Below are 16,187 nucleotides of genomic sequence, written 5' to 3'. Positions count from 1 at the left end.
ACTGGCCCTGTGGCCCATGGAGCTAGAGGTCTTCAGTGCATTTAGGGTGTGTCTAGACTACAGGGTTTTTTCGAAAAAACATCACCTGCGACTAGACTGCTGCCACGTTTTCAAAATTAAATCGAAAGAACGTGGCAATTTTTTCAACCGTGGTAAACCTCATTTGACGAGGAAGAACGCCTTTTTTCAAAAGTGCTCTTTCGAAAAAACGGCCTTCTTGAATGCAAACAGGGCTTTTTCGAAAGAGAGCATCCAGACTGCTTGGGTGCTCTCTTTTGAAAAACCGGCTTGCTTTTTCGAAAGAAGTGGTTGCCGTCTAGACATGCTCTTTTGAAAGAGGCTTGCAGTCTAGACATAGCCCTAGATACTAGAGGTGATCTTCCTCTCCCCTGCACAAACACTAACGTGCTTCCTCTACACAGCATTAGCTCTGTATGAAGGTTGGGCCCCCCTTACTTAAAGATAGCCTGTCTCCCGGATAGTTGCGGTAAGATGAACTTGTTCCCTCGAAACTGTTGCTTCAGCACAGCAAGGGTTTTCCCTGGAGAACCCAGGCACCCCTCCTTCTGTCTGCCTAGCCTTGGAGGAGGCTGGAGCCAGACAGAATTCATGAGGCAAACTGGTTTGGTGAAAGCCCAGGGAGGGGCTAGTGCAGTGGAGCTGGGAACCTTTCCAGGCGGCATTTTGGATCAGGAGCATCTTGGTTGAGAGCCCATCATGAGTTCGAATAGCTCACAGGAGCCTCGCGCTGCTTCTGGCCTGGCCAGAAATCCTCTCTGTGAGTCATGGCAGCAGGGAAGTTGCAGCGATTTGGCTGAGCTGCTCTTACATGTTCAGCTCCCTTTTTGCAGATCGATAACATAGGGATTGTTCGGAGGAGCATGTGAATGGCTGGGAACTTTCTGAACCTTGCAAACCTAGACCCTTTTGTTGGTGGGGGCTGGGGAGAGAAGAGGAGGAGAGAGACCCCACTGAACTTCCCCTAGCCTTGTGTTACCAGATGCTTTCTGGAGCCAGGTTTGCGTTCCCTGTAGCCCATATGGAAGGGAGCTTATTGTGACAGGGCAGGTGTCTGGGTTGGATTTTCCATGTGCTGAAGCCCCCTTTTTGCGGGGGGGAGGGGGCAGAGGGCGCTGGCTGTGTGCTCTTGGAAGGGGCGGAGCCTCTGGCAGAAGGGGCGGGGCTGGGGCAAGCAGGTGGTTTGGCAGCAATTTAAAGGGCCGGGGGCTCCTGACACTGCTTTGGTAGCAGCAGCGGTGGCCTGAAGCCCCGAGCCCTTTTGAGTCACTGTGCCCTGAGACTGTTGCCCTGCCTTGTCGCAGGGCCTGCTGCTGCCAATACTTAGCACTGCTGTAGGGCTGATGTTTCCCTTTAGATCAGAGTGCCTTTCCTTGTTTGGCAGGAGGGGTAGTGGAGCCTTGCTCTTCTCAGCATTGCATCCCTCCTGCTGGTGGATTTCCGACTACTGAGATTCAGATGATGAGCCATAGGTGCTGGCGGGGCTGTCCCTAGCGAGGTACCGGGGCCTAGGACAACATCCACCCCAGGCTGCGTCTGCGTCCCCTTCCCACTCCTGCTCCATTCTGACTCCATCCCTTCCCCCAAGTGCTGCTGGTGTAACCCACACTCCTCCTGGGGGTGGTTTGCTGTCCCGTGACGTGGCCACTTAGGAAGAGTGAGTTTGCTCTGCAGCCTGAGCTGAGCGCCAGCTGGCTTTTCACTCAAGCAGCAGAAGCGCCACTAAGCTTCGGTGGTCCCAGGTTCGCCTCCCGCTGCTGGTGTTACGCTGGGAGCTGGCAGAGCAGGCACCTCCAAGCTTTACTGTATTTATCCTCCCAATCTCCCTGTGAGGCAAGGCCTAGCTGTTATCCCCATTGTGTGGGGAGGAGGGGCAAGGGGGACTGAGAGGCTAAGTGAATTGCCCAAGGTCATGAAGGAAGTCTGTGGCAGAGCAGAAGTCCCTAAAGTCCCAAAATAGTGCTCTAACCACTGTACCATCCTTTCCTTTCTCTGTGTTGATACATATAAATGCTTGGTGATGATAAACATTGCAGTGCCATGATGTCTGTGTACTAAAGAGCCTCGCGCGACACACACATGCGTCCTATAAGTATTCTCTTTTTAAACCATAGTGGAAATGTGTTTTGTGCATGTGCACACTCAGCAGGAGGTCTGTCCTTATAGCAAAGGGAGATGATCTGTGCTCAGTCTCCCAGGGAAACTCTGGGCATCCATCAGTCTGTTAATTGTGCTAATTAGAGAGTGTGGAGGTGTTAATTGGAAAAGCCTGGTGTAGTGCCTGTTTGGGGGAAGAAAATGTCAATAAAAATTAATTGATGACTTGGCATGGCACGTGTGCTTTACAGGTTAGCAGCAAGTCAAAAGATGTCAAGGCAAATGTTACTGCTCAGATTAAGCAATTGTTAATTAAAAAGCAACGGTAATTAATACTCGTTCTGCCATATGGTACTGCTAAAGACAGAGGGCTCTCTCTTTGCCCTTTTAGTAATTCTCCCTTGTTTCTCTCTTCTTTTCCTTGTCATATGAGAGGTGTATGGCAAAGCAGGCTGGAATGGCAATTGTGAAACACAATTGTTTTGATTCTGGCCACAGAAAAATGGTAATCGGTGATCCACTCACAAAGCATTGGGTTTGGTGTCCCAAGGGCCACTGGTTCATATAATACAGGCTTTTTTTTTTTTCCCCCTGAGGCTTGTCATCTTTGACACTTTCTCAAGTTAGGGCACATGTATTAGTGTGGTCATCTGGTGCCCATCAGGATGACCCTGACTGGTCCCTTTCGGTGCTGCTGTAATCAAAACAGAGATGTAGGAGGGTAAACAGTTACGCCACATGAAAGATTCGGGTTCTGATCCTGCACCTACCTTTTGTTCATTCACTTGTGCTTACGTTGAACACGTGTCCTGAGTGTTGCAGAATCAGGGTCTGATAAATGGATTATTTTTCTCTTTCAGCCTTCCAGCATCATAAGTCAATCCACCAGTCCCAGTTGAGCCAAGTTTTGAAATTTAGCTTCTGAAGCATAATTTTAAAGCAAGGCTATAATTTTTTATACCCACCCCATCGACTTTATTTTTCTTATTTTTTTTTATTCTATTTCAATTAAAGCATTAAAGAAATGGTCACGCCTTTCCTGGCCATGTGAGGAAACAAATACAGCAGTAACCCAGTAGCATTTGGGACTACAAATGTGAAATTTACTAAACCCCTTGTGAAACTGACCGCTTTGTCGTGGACCATAGAAATGGCCAGTGTGGATCAAGTCCAGTATCCGGTCTCCAGTAGGGGCTAGTATCAAATACTTGAGGGGAAGGGGCAGAAATGCCATGTTTATGCAATAAATATATTTCTTTATATACGTGTGTGTAATATATACATACACCTTTGTATTATAAGTCTGGATATTCTTGTCCAACGAAAAAGTTTAATCCAACTCGGAGTCCTTTAATGCTCTTGGCCCCAAAGTTAGCTTGCGGCTTCTGAACACAGACAGACCCTGTGAGATTCCCTTTCCTTCTCCCGTTGAAACGACTCATGTGTTGAACGCGGGAGATGTCTGGAAAATAGTTGGTGCGCTCGAGGGGAAACAGGGAAAGAAATGGCAAAACTTGTTTCCTGAATTTTTGAGTTTTGTTTTGTCATTTGCAAATGGTGAAATTCTCACTCTTCACTTAAGAAACCTGAAGATAGTTTTTAAAAAAATGAAATGTTCATATTCAGGGAAGTGCGGGTGTGTTGGGGTTTTTGTTTTTAGTGAAAAATCTCCTCCAGCTTTCCTTTAATTTGCTTGGCTGGAGTGAAGCTCCTGCAGTCGTGGGCACGTAAAGCGGGGCAGAGCTGGAATGAAGTGATTTAGGAATGTGGGGAAAACATTCCCGCCCAGGCTCCAGCCAGAGCCTGAATGTCTACACTGCAATATTTAGCCCTGTGAGCCTGCATCCGTCTGAATCCTCAAGCTGCTGCTATGCCATGTGCAATGCACTGTAAATAACCTGAAATCACTGAAGGCCCATGCCTCAGTTCTCCCTCTGTAGAATGGGGTTCCTTACACAAGGGGGGTGAGGATGAATACAATTAGCTTGTGAGGTGATCAGGTGCTATGGTAACGGGCCGATAGCTGTCACCTTGGGAAGGCAGTCTACTACGGTGGTGAGTGTGGGTTAAGAACCATATAGGTTTGAAAACTGCAAGTGAATTGAATGGAAAAAAATACAGGGTAGAGGGAGAGAAACTGAGACACAATGGAGGGGGAAGAGGCAGCATGAGCCAGTGGTTAGAGCGGGTTGTAAAGCTACATGCCTCTCTAGTCTCTCTGTGACTCTGTAAGGAGACGTGAGATCCGATTGATAGACTGGAGGACTACTGGTTTCTTTTCCTTGCATTGTTTCTGGCTGGACTTGTATGGGGACCAGTCACTTCACCGCTCTCTCCTTGCTCTCTGTTAGCTGTGCTGCTTCCCACCAAAGAGTGGGTGCATGGATTGATGTGTTTGGAAGGTGCTTTGAGACCAATGCACAGCTCTGAGCACATGCTTGGGGGTTGAATTCAGTCAGAGCATAGATCTGAAAGCTGAATTATCCCTCTTTCTGCCCCCCCGCCCCAGGCAAATCTCTCTCTTCATTTTGCCTACAATGTCTGTTGGCAAACGTCGTCTGGTAACGTCTGTGATCACTTCTTGGCAAGCGGCTGGGTCCCCGCAGCAAATTTTCCTCCATCTCACCCGGGTGACCCAGCCTCCCTACAAGTGACTCAGATAGGTTTTAAATAAAAATAAAATACAGTAATCCCTTTAACCTTGAATTCTCCCATAGCCACTAGTCCGTTGCTGAGTGCGCGCGCAAATGTGCGGTTTTGATAGTATTGAGGGCTCCAGGAGGGAGCCGCCAACTCCACATGGGAATTAATGTCATTCATACACCCTGCGGAAATGATTTTTGAAATGCATATAATCTCAAACATGCAAATGAGAAGCTTGCTTCACCCTGTTTAATATGAATGATCAGCTTTTGAATAGCTATTATTACACGCCACATTTCAGCAATTATGTTGTTCGCGGTTTGTCTTTCTATCTTGCAAAAAGGGGGGAAAAAAGAGACAGAAAAGAAAGAGGAAGAAGGAAGGAAAAAAACATCTCCCACCCACCCACCCCCCATTCCTTTTTTCTTTTCCTGTCTGGAACTTGTGGACCATCGCTCTGATCTGCCACTGATGCGCACCGTGCATGTTTCAGTTCTCCCCTCGACAAGGAAAGAAGTCTGCCTTCAGTCTGCCTTCCTCGCAAAGGAGCGAAAGGAACAGTTTTCCTATCATGGCTCCCCAATCTACTTAGTTTGTCAGTATCAAGAGAACCCAGATGAAGCCTTCAGGTGAGGGGTCTCCAATGTTACGCTCAGCCCCTCCTCATCTACACCACTCGGCTGAATGAATAAATTTTCCTGCCAGAAGAGGCCATTCTTACCAACAGCTCGGCACAAGCCAGAGAATATCATCCTGTGATTACTGCTTCAAGTCCACTAACTTGTGGCGGAACTAATGTTACTTTGTTGGGCTTGATTGATCAGTTAGAGACTCTATCTTGCAGCATCTTTAGTGCAGCAGCTCTTTTGTCAGCCAGGCCTATTGATAAAGCACACCTTCCGTGCATGCACCTGTCAATAATATCACCAAGTAGCAGCTCCTGTCTCTCTTCACAGCATGAGCTCTGTGTCCAGTGACTCTTCAAACCTGTCTTCAGATGGTTACGTATACTGTGTTCCTAAGTAGGAGTGCCTCATCCCTGGAGCTCAAAGCACGTGACAAAACAGAATAAATGTCACCCAATTTTGTAGAAGGTGAAACTGAGGCACAGAGAGGGTAAGTGACTTGCCTAAGCCAGGAGTCCTAGCTAATTTGTTGATGCTCCTCCCTCACACCCACGGAATACATAGTTCCCTTGCAGTTTCGCCATGATGTGTAACGAGACAAATGAAACTAACAGGCAGCAGGTTTAACACAAACAAAAAGGAGTATGTCTTCACAGACGGCATGGTCCATCTGTGGAACTCCTTGCCAGAGGAAGTTGTGAAGGCCAAGATTATGACAAGGTTCAAAAAAGAGCTAGATAAGTTCATGGAGGTCAGGTCTGTCAATGGCTGTTAGCCAGAGTGGGCATGGATGGTGTCCCTAGCCTCTTGTGTGCCAGAAGCTGGGGATGGGTCCTGGGGTGGGTCACTTGATAAGTCCCTGTGCTGTTCATTTCCACTGGGGCACCTGGCATTGGTTACCCTCGGAAGACGGAGCTAGATGGACTTTAGGTGAGACCCAGTAGAGCCCTTGTTTTCTTATACACACCTGTCCAGATTGAATGAGTGCAGCTAGCCTGTTAGGGAGAGAGAGATTTGTATTTGAGGATTGGTGGCTATTTCATCAGCCGCATCTATGAAGGGGTAGGGAAAGGTCAATCCATAAACCTCACCCTTAATAGGTGAGGCTTCTTGGTTACGGTTAACCAGTGTGGACAGGAGCAGCTCCCCACCTGCCTCCAGCCCTGCGGTGCCCGCTGTACACAGGAGCACTGCAGGCTGACTGGAGCAGCCTCTGTCCATGGCTGGCCTGGGCACAGGGAAGGAGCTATAATAATATAATATAATGGAGATCTACCATCTCCTAGAACTGGAAGGGACCTTGAGAGGTCATCGAGTCCAGTCTCTTGCCCTCATGGCAGGACCAAGTACCATCCCTGACCAATTTGCCCCAGATCCCTAAATAGCCCCCTCAAGGATTGGACTCACAACCCTGATTTTAGCAGGCCAATACTCAAACCACTGAGCGATACCTCCCCCCTTGCCAATGTTCCCGTTAATCTTTTTCCGTCCATGTGTGGAATAATTTGTGTGCACTGAGGCATGTGTGAACGGGCACCACCAGTAGAAACAACAAAACCTAGCACTGGGCGTAGTACTAATGATTTGGAATCTCTCCTGAGTGGCCACGTGAGCACCCGGATTACAGGGAACACTGCCCCTTACCTGCCCCCCCCTTTAGTCATTAACCAATGAAATGGGATTTTGCACCCCAGAAGGGAGGCAACTTCATACAAACAGGCTGTGTCGCACATCCCCTGGTTTGGAAGGGGAACCCTCCAATACAGCTACCCAGTCGCTCCCTGGTAAAGCCCAATTGCATAATAATGATTAATCTGCTCTTTGAAACCAGTGTATGTAACTTTTTCAGAACTTACCTTTGCTCAGATGGGCAGTGTGAAAGCCATTGTGAGGCAGCATGGGCTAGTGGTTAAGACCTGGGACTGGAACACAGGAGCTCTGAGTTTGATTCTGTGCCACAGACTTGCTGTGACCTTGGGCAAGTTATGTCCCCAGTTTTTCAAGAGCTCAGCTCTTTCAAGCTTGAACGTGAAGACTATACCTCAAGGCACTCCCCATCCAGCAGTGCTGATGGTGGCTTGGGATGTTAAAACAGCCAACTATTTACATGAGTGTGTAACCAGTTAACCGTTTCGACAGCTCTTGCCACCTGTCCCTGCCAGGGCCGTGACCATAGAGTCCTGCCGCTGCCTGGCCCACTGACCTCACTGCAGCTAGGGCTGGTCTAGTCCAGCCCAGCCGGCCATGGTTGATGTTTACTGCCACGGATCAGTTAACTGGTAAGCATATTGGTAAGCCTCATGTTAATTGTGACCCTTCTGGGCAGGTGCTCAATAGAGCTGTGCACCTGGTGTGCTGGGCTCTTCTGGGGTCCTAAGAGGGAGCAGAGTGCTTTAGAACTCTGTGCTTCAGTTTTCCTGTCAGTGAAATGGGGGGATAATTTTCCCATGGCTCCCAGGGCTGCTGTGAAGATCAAATCCCATCGCGATGGCAGGGTGCTCAGATACTATAATAACGGAGGCCATAGAGAAGCTAGACACAAATAAAGCCGCCTGGGATGGAAAGCTCTGTCACAACAGCTCATTCATTGCCAAGGTGTAGCAGAGAGCATGAAAAGTGTGTAATTCATCTGCTAGTGAATACGATCTGCCTAATGCAATTCTAATTCCATCCCAGTGGTGACGATGCTGGCTGCCAACAAGAAGCATGGGGAATCTTGCAAGGAATGTTTGTCGATCTCGCTGCGCTTCCTGGCGGGGTCTCCTGAGTCCAGGCAGAGCAGTTCAGGTGTGGATCTGAACCTCCCCGTAATTCTGGAGGGTCCAGGACAGGCTGTTATGTTTTGTCCAAAGCTCGGATGTGTTCAGATGTGAAGGGGGGTAGTTTGGACCTGGCTCCACTCCTAAATCCTCACCCCCTCTTCTCAGAGGACGCAATACTTGTTACTTGTTACCTCCAATTAGTCTTCATGTGAGTTGGAGTATCCACATGTTGTAGTCACGCAGGTATTTTGTACTGCCTGCAAGTGTGTAGGAAGCAACCGAGCGTTGCCCCAAAATATGGTGCATTGCGTACAGCCTTCCAATGGCGCATCCACACTACTAAGCCCATTATTTCGAAATCACGGGTCGGTGATTTTGAAATCTGTACGCCTGCTTTCCTCTGGGAATAAGCTTATTCTGAAATAGTTATTTCAAAATAATTTCCTAGTGTAGACATGCCCTAAGGGACCTCGTGGGTGCCCCGAAGGAGTGGAGGTCGTGGGATTTTCTGGGGTAAGGGGAAAGGTGACAGTTGCCGGAGAGAATGCATGCCCATTGTGGAGACAGGTGGGAAGTCATGCTGCACCAGCAAAGCATACGGTGAAAGACCAGTACTGAAGCGGAATGAGGAAGGCTCTTTTCCGAGAGTGGAGCTCTGCAGATTTACAAACTCTGCAAGTTTGCAAACGTTGTTACCCCCAGCTCTTGCTGATGGCTCAGTACGGAGTCAAGTGCAAGTTCATAGATTGACCGCTGCAGTCTAGTACGAGCTCTTGTATAGCAGGCTAGACATCTGCCCACAGCAATTCCCACAGCAGATCTTTCAGAACAACATCCACTCTGGATTTTGAAATTCTCCACCCTCACCTTTTGGTAAATTGTTCCAGTAGTTAATTGTTCTCAGTTAAACATGGACACCTTTATTTCCACTCGGAGTGGGTCTCTATCTATAGCTGCCAGCCACTGGATTGCATTATATCGTTCTCTGTTGTTCTGAAGAGCCCATTTAGTAAATATCTGTTCCCTGAGTAGGTACTTCTGGACTATAATCAGCTCATCCCTTAACCTTCTCTTTGAGCTCCTCGAGTCTATTTAGTTTTAACAATCTAGCACAATAAGGCTAGATAGATTGTTGTTCTAATTCCCTTATTCTTTCTCATGGCTCTTTTCTGAGCCCACTCCACTGTATCCTTCTAGAATCGTGGGTCGCAGAACTGGACACAGTGTTCCAGCCGTGCTCATGCCAGAGCCAAATAGAGAGGGAAAACAACCCCTCGCTCTCCGTTTTCTGCATCCTGGGATCGCATTAGTCCTTCTGGCCACAGAGTCACATTATCCACCCACCCTCAAACCTTTTCTGGAAACGTTGCTTCCCAGGGTGGAGTCTCCTATTGTGTAGAGGTGGCTGGCATGCTTTGTTCCATGGTGTCTCTATTTGCATCGAGCCATATTTAACATACATTGTGTGCTTGAGTCCTGCTTTCCACGTCCTCCCGATTGTTCTGCATCACTGACCCGTCATCTTTGTTATTTGCCATTCCTCCAATTTTTGTGTCAACTGCAAACTTTTATCAGGGAGGAATTTGGTTTTTTTTTTCTTTTTTTTTTCTTCCAGCTCATGAATAAAAAGGTTGAACCAGCCAAGAACAGATCCTCATGGGACCCTCCCACAAACACTCTTGTTCAATGACAGCTCCTTTTTGAGACCATTCCACAAGCCAGTTCTGAGGTCTCATCTCACTGGATTTAGCCTGGAGTCTTCTCCCGCCCCCTACCCCTTACTTTTTGCCATCCGCAGAGGACCAGTGCTGGTGTGGTTTGCTTTCCTTGGCAGTGAAACACAGCTGGGGGGAAGGGGTTGCCCCTCCTCTGGTGGCGATTAAAACAGATTACTGGCATGGAGGAAATTACGGGCTGGGATGTTTTGCAAGTCTCTCTAAGCCTATAGTGTCTTGCTGCATGTGAGTGGGGTTCTTGGAGGGGCTGGTTTTCAGATAGAGGAGCTATGCAGCTTCATCTACTGTGCATATTTTGGATAGACCTATTCTGAGCCCCTTCAGGATGATACTTGCTAGCTCCCCTGCCCCTGCAGAGTGAAAGATCCCTGGGTAGGTTCTCCCTATTCAATGGCCCTTAAGAAAGCATCTTGACTCTTCCACCCCACCCCCACCTCTTGTCCCTGAGCATCTACCCACAAATTGTTCAGGGAAAGGGCAAATGGGAAGGGACAGGATGTTGAGACCTAGGCATTGCTGAGGCTGGAGCCAGTCTGAGGAAGGGAGCAGCTTATCCCCAAGCCTATAAAAATCATGCACCGGAACCCCAAAGATCATAAGAGCATAAAAAAGCCAGTAAGTTTGGGGTTCTCTGTCTTTGTCTTCAAGGTTTTTGAGCCTTTACGGTCCTCTCAGGTGATGTTCTCGAGGCTTTTCCCACAACCATGAGGATTAGCCACTTGCTTTTTTTTAAGTGGGATCCTCACAATAATAATCTGACTCCAGGAGCTGAGGCTTAAAGAACCCCACAAAACCCCCCACGTTGCTGCATGTGTGATATTGAAGGAAAGGTGAGAGGGAAGGAGAAGTCAGAGAGGAGCTTTCTGGGGGCTAGTGCATCTTTTTGAAGAACTGCTGCTCCTTAAATTGGAATCCTACATCCCATGTTGGTGTAGGGTTCATTGGCGCATGGTTTGTTCTTAGCACACCCTGGTTTGTGCTTGCGTGTTGGGTGGCATCTCTGGTTATGTGAGTTGGTTGAAAATATTTTCGAGGCGACACATTTTTTTTCCCCCCCACTGGAAAATGCTAATTTGAGAGCATTGACATGCTTTGAGGGAATATACCAATTTTTGGTTATAAATTGTCAACAGAAAATTATCAAAATATTCTGCTTCACCTCCTTTTTATGTGATGTTTGAAATGGTCACGTCAAAATGAAATGTTTGGACCGTAGGAAAATGAAATTCTCTGGACGATTTTGAGTTGTATTGAAAAATTCCAAGATTTCTACTTTTTGTCCCAATTCAGGATGTCAAAATCATGGCGTTTTCCTGCCAGAGAGAAATTCTGTGTTGTTGTTTTTTTGTTTTTGTTTTTTTTCACCAGCCCTGCTGTTTGTAATACAATAAATGCACACACGGTCTGCTCCTGGGGCTGGAGATGGCTGGGGTAGTTGACAAACCTTGGGGCTGTGTGTGATCAAATTTGGCATGTAGTCTAAATCCATAGATTGCTCAGTAGATGCTCATATTCCACTTTAGGGGTGGCTTTATTTTGGTTTAGCTGAAACTCGATTTCTACTCCACTAGAACTTCAGTGAAATGAACCATGATGGAACCAACAGAGGAGGGTGTCACACACAGCCTCTTGGGCCAGCTTAACTCAATCCGTTTCAAATCAAAGACCAGCGGTTCCCAACCTTTTCCAGATGGGGACCCATTTTGACAATTCAGGAAGACTTGGTGACCCAAGGCAATTCAAAAACAGGGGGAGGAAAGGGGGCAGAGCCACCTGGGGAGACACTTGGCCACCCTTTGGAAATGTGATGGTGACCCATATGTGGGTCCCAACCCATAGGTTGGGAAACCCTGCTCTAGACGAAGCAGTGTGTCAGAGTGTAGACAGGCTGACCCGTTAAAGCACAGCCCCAGAGACTTCGGGTGTTAATATGGGTGAGAGAGAGCCCCAGGACACTTGTTCGGTTGCAGGAGAGGCTGGAGTAGGAAGGATTCAGAAGTATCCTAGTGTTTAAGGCCAGAAGGGGCCACCCGATTTTTCCCCCAGGTAGCCCCTACTGGGCCCCATAACTCGTTAGACTAAAATATTTCAGTCCCCAGCGACCTGGACTGCATACTACTGTTGGAACGCAGGAGCGGTCAAGGTGCCCTGAAGGCCCAGACTCCTGCCATGGAAGGGAATAGTTGGGTGATCCCAGAGGGTGAGATGCACCCCGGGCTGCAGAAGACAGCAAAACCACCCCAAGATCCCTGCTAATCTGACTTTTCCCAGATCTGGAGATGGGTTAGACTCCGAGCATGAGAGTAAGACCCACCAGTCAGGTATCCAGCCAGAGAAGAGATGAGCTTCTGGAGGGGCAGGAATGGAGGTGGGCTATGGTGAGATGACCCCCTCCCCCAGGTACAACTCAAGAGGTGGGATGGTTGGTGTTGGAGGAACTGGTGCGTGGTCCCGTGGTGCATGAGCTTGCTGCTGAAGGGAAACACCATTGGAGATGCTTCTGGCCAACTCGCCACCTCCTGTGTTGGTTTGGGGGCTGCAGAAAGGGCAGAGGCCAGGAGAGGAAGGGGAATCCTGCCTTGGTGAAACCAGGTTGGCAAGCACAGGCAGCATGCAGTGGGGGGCTGCTCTCCTAGAACCAGCCAACCCCACCTGTAACGCTCTGCTCAGGGACGCTGCTGCTTCTCTTTGCTCACTCAGGTCCGGCTAGCAAGTCATGATGGTAGAATCTGCCTCGGAGACAATACGTTCCACTCCCTCCAGCCAGAACGGGGTCAGCAGCCTCACCAACCCGACAGATGGCGGCGGCGGCGGCGGCGGAGGAAGGGAAGGAGGCGGCAGTGGGGAAGCCAATGGGGAAATGAGCCCAGTGGAACTCCTGCATTTTCAGCAGCAGCAGGTAGGAAAAAGCCTCTTTCTCCTCCCTTTCGTGCTCTCTCTTTCTCTGTCTTCCTCATGGGCGTGTGTGTGTGTTGTATTCCTCAACTTTCTGGCTTTTGAGACACAGTGGAGACCTACACCAGAAATCCTACAATGAGAGGGCTGAAAGGCACCTGGAGTGGTCCTCAGTCCAACCCCCTGCACTGAAACGGGACTGCGTAAATCTGGGCCGTCCCTGACTTGCGTTTGTCCAACCTGTTCTTAAAAACTTCCAGTGATGGGAATTCCACACCCGCTCATGGGAGCTTATTTCAGAGCTTTCCTACCCTTAGATTAAATACCAGGAAATACTTTATCTAAGTCTCCCGTGCTGCAGATTAAGCCAAGTGCTGCTTGCCTGACATGGTCTTCTTTATAACAGCCCTTACGACACTGTTATTTGGTCCCACCTCAGTTTTTTTTCTCAAGCCTACCCATGCCCAGGTTTTCTAAAGCTTTTCTACTTGATGCTGTGCCCCTCTGGAGTTTCCTATTTGTCCACATCCTTCCTAAATGTTGGCACCCTGAATTGGACACACGATTCTAGCTGAAGGCTCAGCATTGCAGAGTGGAGTGGGGACCATTCCTGCCCATGTCTTACATGAGGCACTCCTGTTAACAGACCCCGGAATAAGATGAGTCTCTTTTGCAGCTGCATCACGTTGTTGACTCGTTTCTCTTGATGATCCACCATAAACCCCAGCTTCTTTTCACAAGAACTACCACCTAGCCAGTTACTCCCCATTGCGTGATTCTGCAATTGATATTTTTCCCCCCTAAGTGAAGTACTGTGCGCTTCAGCTTTAGTTGAACCTCATCTTGTTGATTTCAAACAGGTTTTTTTTCCTATTTGCCATGCTTGTTTTGAATTCCCTTCTGGTCTTCCAAAGTGCTTGCAACCCCTCTCCGCTTGGGATCATGGTCAGATTTTGCAACCTGCTCCCCATTCCATTCTTCAAGTTGTTAATGAAAATACTGAATAGTGCCAGAGCTAGAACTGGCGCCTGAAGGTCCCCACTAAGTATCTCCTCCCAGTTTGGCAGTAAACCCTGGATGACTACTCCTTCACTATAGTCTTTCAAATGAGGGTACTCGGAATTGGTGGTTCCTCAAGTATTGTCTGAGGTGATATATGAGAGGACATGATAGCTGCATCCACTCTCTCTGACCAAGGCGCTTCGCAAAAGAGGGGGTGAATGAGGCAGGGATGCAGCTCTCAATATTTCCGGAAGCTTCTGCTCTCCAGCAAACTCCACCTCACCTCAATACACGTGCCCTGCTCTGGGTAAATCTTGTCACTCACAGCCAAAAGCATGAGTCTAAGGGCGTGTCTACACTAAACGGAAGATCGCTGCTGCCGTGATCCATTTTTCTGGAGTTTGATTTAGCGAGTCTAGTTAAGACTCACTCTATCAAACTCAGAGGGCATGCCTGCCAGCATCTGGTACTCCTCCTTTTGCGAGGAGTAAGAGAACTCCGACAAGCTCAGCTTAAGGTAAGCCGACTCCAGCTACTTATTTTATGTAGCTAGAGTTGAGTACCATAAGCCAACCTGCCGGATCCAATGTAGACCTGGCCTAAGAGCGCTATGCTGTTAAGGAGTTCAGACAAAGGACCTTGGCTTCTGGTCTTTAAAGATCCCATTGGCATAGTCTTCACCTTAGGTTTGCTACATTGGCTCCAAGGGCAGGCCCAACCTCCAGCCTGGCTAACTGCACCACACTACCCTCAGTTCTCCTATGAGTTCAGCTGGAGATGTCCGTTCTGCACTTCCGACTGTTCTTCGGTGTTGCAGTGTGCTGTTGGAAGGTTTGGTGTCCTCTGCTTCAGGGATGGCTGCATTTCAGTGCTGGCAGAGTGACTCCTGTGTTGCTGTAGTCCGTGTGGCTCTGAGATCCTTGAATTTGAAATAAAAAATAAGATGGCGTCAGAAGCTGTTGTCAGGGGAGGGAAAGGGCTGTGAGCAGAAGTGTATTGTAAAGACTTGCTGGGCACAAAATAGGTAGCTGCTTCTTTCTCTGATCCCTGGGCTTTTCCCCTTTACTCTCAGGGGTCACCACCATCTACTCAATCCTTTCCATGCTTTGTGGCTCACAGCACTGCAAGGAGAGGTGCGCTGGTGAGTGTGTGGACGCCTGCCTATGTGCATCCATGTCGGTACATGCCTGCCGCCGTAAAGAGGGCTTTCTGCAAAAGCATTTGTGTGCATGCGTCTTGGGCTGTGTGTGCCAGTCAGCTGACGTGTGCATGTGTCTCCGTCTGTGGGTGCGTGTCTGCGGGCACCTCTGTGTTTGTGCGAATAGGCACTTCTGCACATCCCAAGAGCTTGGTGAATCTGTGCACGTGAAGTCTGATCTCTGCATGAGTGTGTGCGCACACATCTAACTTGGGGACACGTGCACACTAAGGGCATGTCTAGACTAAGTTTTAATTTCGAAAGAAGATATGCAAATGCTGTGCAAATTTGCATATCTTCTTCCAATCACATTTTCGAAAGAGGATCTTTCGGAAGTGAAAGTAGTCTGGACGCTGTGCCCTTTTTCAAAAAACCGCATAAACCTCCCCCCTTTTTTTTTTCTTCAGGGAGAGCGTGTTTTTCAAAAAAAAAAAAAAAAGGGGGTTTCCCCCGGAAAAAAACCCACGTCCAGACTACTTTCACTTTCGAAAGATCCTCTTTCGAAAATGCGATTGGAAGAAGATATGCAAATTTGCACAGAATTTGCATATCCTCTTTCGAAATTAAAATGTAGTCTAGACGTGCCCTCAGCTACGCCTGGCTCACCAAGTATATGTGCATATGTGTGGTGTTTGTGTGTGCGTGTGCACACACGACTCTTGCTCACTCTGCTCGAGTGAAATATGCAGGGTGCATGTATAGTTTAGGCTGGGGGGTGCGGGCATGCCTGCAGGTTACCTTTTCAAAACAAACTTCTGAGAAAACATAAATTTTCCTCCGCGGATACTAAATAAGGCAATGATCCCAGCCTCGTGTGGAGATCGCCTCCCTGAGCCATAAATTCCAGCGTGAAAGCTGTAAAAAATTGCTGTGTCTGATACTTTAGTCGCGAGCGCTGTAAATCCATTACCTGAATAACAGCCGTTTCTCACGCAGTTAAGCCACTGTTCCCCTGATCTGAGGGGTAATCATGCGTGTAATGCTTCTCCGAGTCACCCCTGCTGAATGAGATGCCGCTCTTTCTCTCCCCGCCCTGAGGAGGGGGGGTGCAGTTGCCTTTGCTGTGCCCGGCGGAGAGGGCGCTGAAATTCACTTAGCGGCAGCGTGTGTTCCGGACTCATTTCGCTGTGGTAAATAGGAGACGCTTGTTCATTCACAAGGCACGGCAAAGGGGACGGCGGGCTGTGTGCTTGGAAAGCACAAGCGAGTC

The 16,187-nt window shown here is 48.4% G+C and overlaps 1 protein-coding gene across 11 annotated transcripts in view; it reads left to right on the top strand.

The window, feature by feature from the left end:
- Window positions 1-16,187, top strand: part of FOXP4 (forkhead box P4) — a 151,977-nt gene that overhangs the window by 29,023 nt on the left and 106,767 nt on the right. For 7 of the 11 annotated variants that reach the window (XM_075910377.1, XM_075910376.1, XM_075910375.1 and 4 more), the window contains exon 2: window positions 12,583-12,781. The exons of 1 other annotated variant lie outside the window; for it this stretch is intronic. In XM_075910377.1, coding sequence (XP_075766492.1) covers window positions 12,599-12,781 — 183 coding nt within the window. In that variant the 5' untranslated portion in view covers window positions 12,583-12,598. Of the gene's footprint in view, window positions 1-1,206; window positions 8,172-12,582; window positions 12,782-16,187 lie in introns of those variants that run through there. 3 more of the 11 variants (XM_075910369.1, XM_075910368.1, XM_075910372.1) reach the window with 3 other exon arrangements.

Source organism: Pelodiscus sinensis, chromosome 27 (assembly GCF_049634645.1).
Source record: "Pelodiscus sinensis isolate JC-2024 chromosome 27, ASM4963464v1, whole genome shotgun sequence".
Lineage (NCBI taxonomy): Eukaryota > Metazoa > Chordata > Testudines > Trionychidae > Pelodiscus > Pelodiscus sinensis.
Note: the sequence above shows the minus strand (reverse complement) of the source record. Positions and strands in the feature narration are given on the sequence as shown.